Raw genomic sequence first — 13,618 nt, forward strand, 5'->3', positions numbered from 1 at the left:
GCTGGGTCTAGTCTCAGCTAGGGAGTTTCAATCGGGCCCCCTGCCGTCTTACTTATTTCGCCCGCATATTGTATAAATAAGCAACCATTCAGGTGTGTATTCAATATACTGACTTCATATCTACGTCGTAGTGAAGATGATCGGAATGCGGTTTCTGCTAGTTGCAATCGTACAGGTGAGTGTAACTTTATATTTATTTAAAAATGTGCTCAAATGTACGTTACGTGGCGTTATTGTTGTACAGATAAAAGAGTTCTAACTCTGTCATGTAACATTGGATATTATTCTTCGCGGAACACATCACTAATGGCAAACAGTGCGACTTGTCCGAAAAATAAAGCACTTTACTTTATGTATAAACTTTTGAAATGTTGCTACGGCGAATCAGTGTGCCGTCTTTAATTGCATGAAGCGATATGCGCGTGCATTTTGCAAGGTTTTGATGAGAACTTTACTGTCGCTATATTGAATGCGTGCGTAAAATATGACGTGATAGGTGGTATACCGCAGAATAAAATTACATATTATCAATTTAATGTTTATAGTGGGTTTTCGATATTGCAATTTTGTGGATCCAGAATCGATTTGTTGGTCGCTTATTTGGATTGTAAATTACAGTGGGAATGGAGCATTACTATTTCTTTAACATAAGTTTAGATCATTTTATATCGGCCTATGTAAAATAAAACAACAATATTTATACCAGTGTTATTTTTCTTTATAACTTCCTATTGGTTGAAATCACGTTTTGATTGTTGAATGAGTAAGTAAATCACTGGTATGGTTATCAATACACTGTTTGAAATTACCGGACGCCCGGTAGCCCGAGTCCATCACGTTTACTGCCGGGACACGAAGTTTTGTAACGTCAATTCAATTCAATTCGTTTATTTAAAGTCAGTTTGAAATACCTAGCCAAAGGCTAATATAACTGACTACTAACAATTACATCAAACAAAAGCAAAAATTACAAACATCAAACACAGAGAAAAACAACAGTAAGATTTCACAAATAATCAATTAAATATCCTAAAATGATGGTGACCACAATGACACCATTTGCTTAAAAGAATACAAATCTTTGCACTTCTTCATTCGATTAGGAAGCGAGTTCCACATTTTAGCACCATAATAAGACAATGACTCCAGTCCATGGCGTTTAGTCCTTGGTCGGTTTAACTGTAATTGATGAGAATTTCTTAAATTGTACATTACATTTTTCTCCTTGTATAAATCCCACATAAAAGATGGGGAGAGTTTGTTCACACTTTTATAAACTTCAACAAGTATGTCACGATTCCTGGACATCTCTAGTGTTTGTAGTCCAGCACGTTCCAATAAAGTTTGATAGCTGGACTGAAAATCATTGTACACACATGTCAGAGCTCTGTATTGAATACGCTCCATCTTAGCAATGTTTAGTTTACCACAAACATTCCAAACTAAAGAACAATAAGTAAAATGTGATAAAATGAAACATCTAAATATACCTAGTCTTGAGGCTTGACCTAAATACCCTGACATTCTTTGCAAAACTTTCAATTGGGCACCTGCCCGTTTACACAGAACACTAAAATGATGATGAAAATTTAAATTCTGATCAATATTAATCCCGAGCAATTTAACACTAGTTTCAATTTTCAATAGCAACACCCCAATACTAAAAGTGATATTGTCAGATTTGTCATTTAATATAATTGCTTGAAATTTATTTATATTAGCTTCCATCATGTTATCTTTGAACCATTTGACAGTCATTTCTGACATTTGAGTTAACTTGTTTATCAGCTCATTTGTTATTTACACCAGTAGCTGATATAGTATTGTCATCAGCATAATTATAAAGTGACATATTTGTAGATATTGCAAAAAGGTCATTTACAAAAGTATTAAAAAGTACTGGCCCTAAAACAGACCCCTGTGGGACCCCTTACATAAACTGAGCCAGTCACTAACATGCCCAGATAGTTTGACTCTCTGCTTTCTAGATGTAAGATAAGACCAGATGAAAGCACATCCTTCCACTGACATGCCATAGGCTCTATGCCATAGGATGGGGGAGACAGTCAAATGCTTTACTAAGGTCCATTAGAATGGCCCCTACTTGTTGCTTGTTTTCTAAAGCAAGCTTCCAGTCTTCCACAAGTCGTAAAAGGACATGTTGACAGCTATATCCTTTTCTATAGGCTGCAATTTTAGAATCCCATATATGATCCAGGAAAACTGACATCTCTTTATGAATAATAGTTTCCATAACCTTAGATATAGATGGCAAAATACTGACTGGTCTGTAATTTTTTATAACAAGTCTGTTGTCTTTTTTAAACAATGGTACAACCTCAGCTAATTAAGCATTTTCAGAAAAAATACTCTTATCAATGCATTGGTTGAATATGGTGGAAATATGATGGCATATACTGGAAGCACCATGCCTCAACAGCCTTGGCGGTATATTGTCATACCCCGTGGCTTTCCTTGTATTCATATGATTTATTATTTCTTCCGCACTCTCAGGTGTTGTGTGACAAAAAAAAAGACGCCCGGTTGTCCACCAATTCTGTGATCAGTGAATCCAATTTCTCACGTGAAAGTGATAGTCATGATACTCATTCCGAATTTCAGGATGAAGTATTGAGTGACGTTAACGTTGGTTAATGCATTCAAAACTATCATTTAAAAGTATTAGTAATTAAACAGTTAGCATTTATTTATATTAGTGTCGTTACCAAAGAATCACTGTGTGTATTATTGACAGTGTTACTTAAGTTTAAGCACTTTTACTGTTTTTGAAAGTACTGGTAAGGTCCACCAACTTTTTCATCAGGGCCACTAACTTTCAAAAGTTGGTAGCCCTGGTGTCCGTCACATTATTTGTGGGAAATTCAAATACTGTCTTATCAACATTGATGACTTTGCTTGTCAAATTAAAATATTGTTTCTATATTTTTATGGCTTCTCTGGTCTCCCGTAATTGACTAAATAGGCGGGCAGGACAGATCACGAATGTAGGAAATGTGTTGGGGCGTACTACCTTTGATTTATATGCTTAGCTTGGCAATAAAAACTTGCAACATAACCAATGTTGCTGTAGCACAACTACTGCAACTGCCTTGATTTTAAGTTGAATGTTTTAAATCTGGATTAACAGAAAGCTTGTTGAGTGCATGAGCAATTCATCTCCGACTTTCATTATCTCGTATAAGATAGTATTACTCCTTCCTTCCCTGTTGAGTCGTTTGTAGTTACTATTATAAGTATATCATTGCATACTGTAATAGCTGTAATAAATAACAGTTTAAAAGTTGTTGGGTGAACACAATATATGTTGTGGATGGGATGGATATATCATTGGTGGAAACGTTCTAGAAGTCGTAGGTGATGTATCTATGTGACCCGCAACTCTGAACCATACATGAGGAAAGCCAGTACTACAGTTCTGTAGACGTCGACATTTATTGTTGTTTGGTGTGTGTTGCTACGGCACAACTGTAGATTCTACTGATGTTTTCCTTGGCATCATACCTTATTATTAATTGTTGCATCAGAGGGGATGGTGCCTCCTGAGTAGTTAAACTGTTGGACTGCCTTCAGTTATGTCTCTCCAGTTTAAATGAGGTGTCAGGTGAGTTGCTCTAGGGTCTTGGTGTGAACCTGTAGTCACAGGCTACCATCAGTGCGGTATTGTAAATAGATCCTCTGTTGAAGCATTATGCTGAAATAGAAGGGAGTTGGCGTGAGAACAAAACCCTGTTTTACTCTGTTGCTCTCCACGACCTGCTCATCGTGAGCTTCATGTAGCTGGATGACCATGGTGAGGAAACTTGGAGAGTCAACCTGAATGCTTCATGATTCGCCTTTCCTTGTCTGTTTAGTTCAATTCTCTGTGAATAGCAAACTATTCTTTCTCAATATATGTAACCAGCTCTTTTATCAATGTTATATTTGAGTTTCTAAAAATATACAAATGCTGCATAAATTTCTATTTTCGCATTGATAGACGTGGTTATATTCTCAACACATTCAGCATAATATCGTATATATGAAATATAATGCAGTTTGGTTGGTGGACTATTTTTATTTTCTGTTGAAATGTTGGCTACAATACATTATATTTGCCATGACTGCATTGTTAATAAATGAGTGAATGCCACTACACAATAAAATACGAATAAATATACAGGTAAATATGAGGAAATGGTTACCAGGAAATAATAATTTCAGAAATATTTATTCATTAATGATTCAAGCTATAGATAGATTTTCATGACATTTTTTATGAATTTTCCTCATACAACTGTCAAGAGGGAACACATAGACCAATCGATTATATGTTGGTAGATACGGATTCTAATGAAATGTTAGGAAGGGGCTTTCCTTGAGAACAAGGTGCAATTCATTTTTATAACTAAAAATGTTACAAATTATTATTTACGAGAAATCTTGATCCAGTTGTTATAGCGATTCCCAAATATTCTGGTTATTTTCAGTGAATAAACTCGAGTCTATTAAGGCTTTCATTTTTAGTTATATAATTTTATGAAAAATAGGTGTTAGTGAAGGTCTATAGCGGACGTGTGTGCACTTTGAGTGCCTTCAAGATGTTGTCATTGTCTTGTATAACAATGATTCTTTTTGTCCAATTTTGTCCAAGCTTTGATATTGCATTCATTTCATTTCCAACTTAATTTAGTAACCCGATGTAATTTGTATTATGTATGTATTTTTTCGCCAAAGTAAGCTTGGAAATGTTGATGTACTATTTGAGAACTTGGCAATTCGAATATTATTATGGAGTAATGATATATGTGTAGTATTAATTGAAAAACATGAATATTAAATTAGATGATTATCATTTCTTTCTGTTTTTTGCAAATTAAATTAAATTAAAACGTATGGGTTTAAGTGTTACACAATGATGCCTTTGATCTGTGTCCGCATGATGATACAAGTTAAATTGCGATGTTTATAATATTAGCTCGTTTGGGCAGTAAATTATTAAACATAAAACGAGGTACTTTACAGTGCTGTAGAGTTTCAATATTCATATAGTTGTGTCGTATCTATCCACTCTACATATACTTTGCATTGTATTTTGCACTCATGTCTTGGAATAATCGACTCTCTTATCTACACTATATGTAAATGTATATTTGTATTTAGTGTCTAGAATCATTAATATTTGAATATAGCATTACTATTAAAACATGCTTATACATATTATTTTTCAATAGGCAATCCTAGCTGGTCTATTGTCCAGAGCTTATGATGGTAAATATTTTACATGTTTTTCTTTTAATTGTTGCAGCAAAATACAATGTTATATGACATTTGAAAAGCAATAATCTAATTTGTATTTCAGGGTCAGCTGACTTATTCAAGAAGACTACATTATTAAACTCGAATATAACCTCCTACCATATTAAACCAATACGAACACGAACTTTTTAAAGTACAATATATATTAGCCTGTATCATTATTAAACTTGAATATAACTTTACACCACATTAAACCAATAGAACATTCTAAGTTACACAATTCAGTCAAGATATATTTAACATGAACTTTTAAAAGCACAATATATATTAGCCTGGTGTCATTATTAAACTTGAATATAACTTTTAACCACATTAAACCAATAGAAAATTCAGAGTTTGCCATTCACCATGACCATTTCCATATGAACAAAAGCTTCAGTCAATATCAGATTTGACTACTTGTTCTAAGGTGTTTGCAAAATTTTAACTAGAAACAGGTAAACTGGCATACCTGTATGTATGAAGCCAGTGAATTGGATTCAAGCAAATGAACTGCATCTATGTATATAAATACACATGTACAGAGAATATTTTCTTGGAGCACTAAATGTGACAATTGCCCTACTGTCAGACAAGAAAAACATTGACTGAAGCATTGTTGCCAATATCAACAAACTTATTGAGAAAGTCAAAGACAGTAGAAAAAAAACAAACACAGGCATATAAATACTAACTTTTTAGGATCTTTATTTGCTCCATGTAATCCAGAGTAGAATGAAATGAATCAAAGCTATAGTCCGCCATTTTTATTTTAATATTGCATCCAACCATTATTTTATGGGGGACCACAGGTCATACCTTTAGAGGAGTTAACACCCATGATTTAAAAATACCTTGACAAATTAGAGTCTAAATTACAGAGAAACATTATTTTGATTTTTCAGTGAACCATTAAATGCATTTGACAAGAAAATGAAAAAACAAACTCTATCACAATAGCAATTAAAACAGCTTGCTGCATTATAAGTATCCCCTGTCAAGTTAGTGGTTCATGCTTATTTGTATCTGAACATAACAGGCCAATTCTATCACACCTTGCTAGGCTTAAACTTCCATCCAATCAGAGAATTCCAAATAAAGATGATTCCCCTTGAATGCTAGAGGGCGCTCTGACCACAAATGTCGTATTTTGCATTCAGTATTATAGTGATGTCGACGAATATCGCACACCCATTTAAAATCTAATCGCAGTCAAATTACAATGCAAAATTGTTACTGTAATCTGTACTATATAAACTGTGTATCTCGTGTATCTTAACAGATTAGATGGTTGAATGTTGTTGTAATACGGTATTGATTTGATTTTGAGATTATCTATAGCATCATTCTATTTCTTCCATAAGTCTTAGATATATAATCAGGTTATTGCCTCTCATCAGCGTACCTCAAGTTCAACCTGTTATATCTTGTTCATTAACATGACGTATAACAGTCATAATTTCACTGGCATTAAAAAACATCGATTAGAAGATTTTGTGAATCACGTGATCAATCAGAAGAAAAATATAATCACAACCTCTGAAGTCATTGGATGAGTTTTCTCACACGAGTTGGTGCCTTAGTTGTGTGGGATTGTAGTTATAAAATCTTTGCAAATAAGTTATTAAACTGATAGCAGGCACACAACAATCATATAACGATATAGTGTAAACTCCAGTGAATGCAAATTTTCGTCATTCTATATCTGATAATAATATTCATCAGAAGTGTTCGGTCTAATAGTGTGCCATTTCTGAAGCATTATTTTTATTAATTAACCGTGAATGACACGGACAACACCTAACATCATCATCATCATAAATCACACGGAAAATGAAAACAAAACTATCAAATACATTTGAATGAGTGATTACATCCATAATTGGTACAATGATCAACTTATGAGCTAATTATCGCTGGGCAAACTTCAAAAGTGAAGAAATTTTATCATAATATGGCGACTCATTATATAATTATTTGAAATGTTTAACTAAGAGTTCATATATCTTTCTCTTACTGATTTGTCAATGTAATGTATTGTGCCTGTCAGTTATTTTATCAACTCTTTATTTTATTTGTCTTGGACTTATACATTTCAAGAAACAATTTGTTTAGAGATCTAAAGTTGGTTATGTTATTTCCACTTTCCAATGTAATGAGTAAAATAATCATTGTAAAAAAACACAAAGTCAACCTTCTCTTGCAGTGTATGTATCCGCATTAATATTATGTTCTAATATTTCTTTTAAAAAAACACAATCGATTCAATTGGGCAGGTGATGAGAAGTTAGTTGTTGATGAATCATCCGATGTGGCTATTACCACACCTATCCCCGAACTCACAGATGTGTCAGCTTGTTTGTGGTTAAAAACTAAAGCTAACAACGACGGAACACCAATATCCTATGCTATCAGTGAGGAGTTCAACGAGTTGTTGCTTTTTGATACCAGTAATTTCATAGTTTTAGTACGAGGAGAAGAAAGTAGCAAAAGTGGTATTGCTGTGAATGACAATGATTGGCATTATGTATGTGTCACGTGGTCATCTAGTGGAGGACTGTGGAATATCTATGATGATGGTGCTTTGGCTGCATCCGGATCGGGGCTCCAGAGTGGTAATGTCATCCGAGGAGGTGGTGTAATGACCCTTGGACAGGAACAAGACAGCTTACGTGGTGGGTATGATTGTAACCAAGCATTAAGAGGAGAGCTTGCATACTTCAATATGTGGAGCAGAATTTTGACTGATGCCGAAATAAGCAAATTGGCAACAGAGTGTAATGGCGAGACAGAAGGAAACGTTTTTGCGTGGAGTTCGGGTAATCTGGACCTTGGTGGTATTGTTGGAACTCTCCCAGCTGATATATGTGGTAAGTTATATTGAAATTGTTGTCTGTCTGTAAATGTTAGCAATGTATGTTCTAGAATATATACAACGAATACAGTGTCACACCAAATATCGACCTTTCCCCGAAATTACCTGGCAGAATTATTCCACAAACTTAGCTTTATATTTCGAGTTTGAACTATTGTTCACAGCAAGATTTCAATGCTAAGGTATTTCCTTACAAACAATAAAGGGAAAACTCAATGATGCAGTAGAGTATTCCATCCACCTTTTTTGAGTTACAGATATTATATCTCATCAGTAGCATATGTTTAACATTAGCAAACACTTTGAATACAATTGACTTTCAGTTCAGTGGACAGGTGATGAGAAGTTAGTTGTTGATGATTCCTCCGATGTGGCTATTACCACACCTATCCCCGAACTCACAGATGTGTCAGCTTGTTTGTGGTTAAAAACTAATGCTACCAATGACGGAACACCAATATCCTATGCTATCAATGAGGAGTTCAACGAGTTGTTGCTTTTTGATACCAGTAATTTCGTAGTTTTAGTACGAGGAGAAGAAAGTAGCAAAAGTGGTATTGCTGTGAATGACAATGATTGGCATCATGTATGTGTCACGTGGTCATCTAGTGGAGGACTGTGGAATATCTATGATTATGGTGCTTTGGCTGCATCCGGATCGGGGCTCCAGAGTGGTAATGTCATCCGAGGAGGTGGTGTAATGACCCTTGGACAGGAACAAGACAGCTTACGTGGTGGGTATGACTCTAACCAAGCATTAAAAGGAGAGCTTGCATACTTCAATATGTGGAGCAGAATTTTGACTGATGCCGAAATAAGCAAATTGGCAACAGAGTGTAATGGCGAGACAGAAGGAAACGTTTTTGCGTGGAGTTCGGGTAATCTGGACCTTGGTGGTATTGTTGGAACTCTCCCAGCTGATATATGTGGTAAGTTATATTGAAATTGTTGTCTGTCTGTGAATTTTAGCAATGTATGTTATAGAATATATACAACGAATACAGTGTCACACTAAATATCGACCTTTTCCCTGAAATTACCTGGACAATTATTCCACATACATAGCTTTATATTTCGAGTTTGAACTATTGTTCACAGCAAGATTTCAATGCTAAGGTATTTCCTTACAAACAATATAGGGAAAACTCAATGATGCAGTAGAGTATTCCCTCCACCTTTTTTGAGTTTCAGATATTATATCTCACCAGTAGCATATGTTTAACATTAGCCAACAATTTCAATACAATTGACTTTCAGTTCAGTGGACAGGTGATGAGAAGTTACTTGTTGATGATTCCTCCGATGTGGCTATTACCACACCTATCCCCGAACTCACAGATGTGTCAGCTTGTTTGTGGTTAAAAACTAATGCTACCAACGACGGAACACCAATATCCTATGCTATCAGTGAGGAGTTCAACGAGTTGTTGCTTTTTGATACCAGTAATTTCATAGTTTTAGTACGAGGAGAAGAAAGTAGCAAAAGTGGTATTGCTGTGAATGACAATGATTGGCATTATGTATGTGTCACGTGGTCATCTAGTGGAGGACTGTGGAATATCTATGATGATGGTGCTTTGGCTGCATCCGGATCGGGGCTCCAGAGTGGTAATGCCATCCGAGGAGGTGGTGTAATGACCCTTGGACAGGAACAAGACAGCTTACGTGGTGGGTATGACTGTAACCAAGCATTAAGAGGAGGGCTTGCATACTTCAATATGTGGAGCAGAATTCTGACTGATGCCGAAATAGGCAAACTGGCAACAGAGTGCAATGGCGAGACAGAAGGGAACGTGTTTGCGTGGAGTTCGGGTAATCTGGACCTTGGTGGTAGTGTTGGAACTCTCCCAGCTGATATATGTGGTAAGTTATATTGAAATTGTTGTCTGTCTGTGAATTTTAGCAATGTATATTATAGAATATATACAACGAATACAGTGTCACACTAAATATCGACCTTTCCCCGAAATTTCCTAGCAGAATTATTCCACAAAGTGAGCTTTATATTTCTAGTTTGAACTATTGTTCACAACAAGATTTCAATGCTAAGGTTTTTCTTTACAAACAATAAAGGGAAAACTCAATGATGCAGTAGAGTGTCACTTTTTTGAGTTTCAGATATTATATCTCACCAGTAGTATATGTTTAACATTAGCCAATAATGTCAATACAATTGACTTTCAGTTCAGTGGACAGGTGATGAGAAGTTAGTTGTTGATGAATCTTCCGATGTGGCTATTACCACACTTATCCCTGAACTCACAGATGTGTCAGCTTGTTTGTGGTTAAAAACTAATGCTACCAATGACGGAACACCAATATCCTATGCTATCAGTGAGGAGTTCAACGAGTTGTTGCTTTTTGATACCAGTAATTTCGTAGTTTTAGTACGAGGAGAAGAAAGTAGCAAAAGTGGTATTGCTGTGAATGACAATGATTGGCATCATGTATGTGTCACGTGGTCATCTAGTGGAGGACTGTGGAATATCTATGATGATGGTTCTTTGGCTGCATCCGGATCGGGGCTCCAGAGTGATAATGCCGTTCGTGGTGGTGGTGTTATGACCCTTGGACAGGAACAAGACAGCTTACGTGGTGGGTATGACTCTAACCAAGCATTAAAAGGAGAGCTTGCATACTTCAATATGTGGAGCAGAATTCTGACTGATGCCGAAATAAGCAAACTGGCAACAGAGTGTAATGGCGAGACAGAAGGAAACGTTTTTGCGTGGAGTTCGGGTAATCTGGACCTTGGTGGTATTGTTGGAACTCCCCCAGCTGATATATGTGGTAATTATATTGAAATTGTTGTCTGTCTGTGAATTTTAGCAATGTATGTTCTAGAATATATACAACGAAGACAGCGTCATACTAAATATCGACATTTCCCCGAAATTACCTGGCAGAATTGTTCCACAAACTTAGCTTTATATTTCGAGTTTGAACTATTATTCACAACAAGATTTCAATGCTAAGGTATTTCCTTACAAACAATAAAGGGAAAACTCAATGATGCAGTAGAGTATTCCATCCACGTTTTTTGAGTTTCAGATATTATATCTCACCAGTAGCATATATTAAACATTAGCCAACAATTTCAATACAATTGACTTTCAGTTCAGTGGACAGGTGATGAGAAGTTAGTTGTTGATGAATCTTCGGATGTGGCTATTACCACACCTATCCCCGAACTCACAGATGTGTCAGCTTGTTTGTGGTTAAAAACTAAAGCTACCAACCACGGAACACCAATATCTTATGCTATCAGTGAGGAGTTCAACGAGTTGTTGCTTTTTGATACCAGTAATTTCATAGTTTCTGTACGAGGAAAAGATAGTAGCAAAAGTGGCATTGCTGTGAATGATAATGATTGGCATCATGTGTGTGTCACGTGGTCATCTAGTGGAGGACTGTGGAATATCTATGATGATGGTGCTTTGGCTGCATCCGGATCAGGGCTCCAGAGTGGTAATGCCATTCGAGGAGGAGGTGTAATGACCCTTGGACAGGAACAAGACAGCTTACGTGGTGATTATGACTCTAACCAAGCATTAAAAGGAGAGCTTGCATACTTCAACATGTGGAGCAGAATTCTGACTGATGCCGAAATTGGCAAACTGGCAACAGAGTGTAATGGCGAGACAGAAGGAAACGTTTTTGCGTGGAGTTCGGGTAATCTGGACCTTGGTGGTAGTGTCGGAACTTTCCCAGCTGAAATATGTTAATAGTTATATTGAAGTCGTTTCTGTACCAGAAAATAACACATTGACTATTCCCTGACATCACATGGCAGAATTATTCTCTATACTTAGCTTTATACTTCTTTCGAATATTGTTCACTGCATGATTTCAATGTTAAGGTATTTTCTTACAAATTATAAAGGGAAACTCATTTGTGCAATAACGTATTCCATCCACCTTTTTGAGTCTTTTATTTATAATTATAATATTTCACAAAGTAACTTCTATAAATTATTCGGTTTGTAGGGTATAACTTGTTTAGTTATCAATAAATATCACTAAAGCAGATACATGATGTCTCAACGTGTTTATGGAAATGAATGAGGGCGGAATACATGGGCATTGACTTAAGTCATATAAAAAACTTAAGATGAGTGTAATTAATTCTGTTGTAGAGGTTATTGTTTTGCCTGTATCGAAATGATATGGACTCATATTACATTTTAGAAGAAATGCTGGATAACAAAATTTCAAAAAATTATGAAGGATTCTTTGCCAATGCCAGATGGGGTCACGATTCGCCATTGTGAATATAACACTGGTAAATGATTATTAATTCAATACTATTTCAGCTGACAAAATTTAGATCACATAATAATTAAAGCTGGGAGGGCCATCAGCAGAAGCGGTTTATGGTATGATTATTGTATGACCTGAAAAGGTCTATGTACATTTCTGCTGAAAATCCAAATTGACGGTGAAACGATGTGATCAATCTTGTTCATTTTTTCTCATATAATGTTATGTCCAGACTTAAATTATGCAACATGGTAAAGTGACTGGTTCAGATGGCATTCCTGCTGAGTTTTTATGATTTCCTCAAATGCTGGTTTCGTGGTAAAATCATTCCAATATTAAAAAAAAAAGAATTAAAATCAGATCCAAATAATTATAGAGGAACTACTCTTTTGTATGTATTTAGTAACATTTTTTGCAGTATTTTGAATTATAGATTATGCAAATGGCAGATGATACTTGGGGCAAGCATGCTGCCGCAAAGTATTTTCTGCTGCATACACTTTATTCATTCTATTTGTTATTCCTTTAAAAAATGGGAAAGTTTTATTGTACTTTTGTTGACCTTCCCAAAGCTGTTGCACGCCTATACGCAGACGATGTTGTTATGTTTCCAGATTCAGTTGCTGGTTTACAGCAACTATTTGGACTCGGTCCGCCATGAACATACAAATACATCACCTCACAATCGCTTCCTCGCGTTGGACGGCACCATTAAAGAGCAAACTATAGTTAATTTGTATGGAACATGTATCTCTTCGTTGTTTTACATAGCAGCACTACACCAGACCAATCTATATCAGTTTCAGAAGTGCCATGCAATACCCACACGAACACAGGTATAGCAGGGAGTAATATAGTCCTTTAAGTACATATTATACACATTAAGAATAAACATCTTCATTTAACCAATACTAGCATTATAGAACCACCAAATACCAGTTGGCCACCAACATTCACATTGAATTTTGACTTCTTGTGCAAAGCACACACAGTTATCGTTCAATCAGGCAAGCCAAACTACCAAGATCAGTAACTTACCGTGCCATCAAAAGTCAATGTTTACCTTTGGCTTACATCGCTACACGATTATTTTGATAGCATTATCAAGACTTTCTACAATTTGGTTGGCCAGTCAACTACGCAAATAACGTGCCACCCCATACAGTCAAGCATACACTCACAATTCTG

General features: G+C 35.8%; 1 protein-coding gene across 1 annotated transcript; it reads left to right on the forward strand.

The window, feature by feature from the left end:
- Window positions 1–3,610: 3,610 nt before the first annotated feature.
- Window positions 3,611–12,197, forward strand: LOC144344465 (uncharacterized). Its single transcript, XM_085505331.1, has 7 exons — window positions 3,611–3,622; window positions 5,232–5,268; window positions 7,572–8,165; window positions 8,494–9,099; window positions 9,428–10,033; window positions 10,355–10,960; window positions 11,288–12,197. The coding sequence occupies exons 1-7, from the start codon at window positions 3,611–3,613 to the stop codon at window positions 11,893–11,895; spliced, it is 3,069 nt and encodes a 1,022-aa protein (XP_085361457.1). The 3' UTR covers window positions 11,896–12,197.
- The last annotated feature ends 1,421 nt before the right edge of the window (window positions 12,198–13,618 follow it).

Source organism: Saccoglossus kowalevskii, chromosome 11 (assembly GCF_978046115.1).
Source record: "Saccoglossus kowalevskii chromosome 11, keSacKowa6.1, whole genome shotgun sequence".
NCBI lineage: Eukaryota > Metazoa > Hemichordata > Enteropneusta > Harrimaniidae > Saccoglossus > Saccoglossus kowalevskii.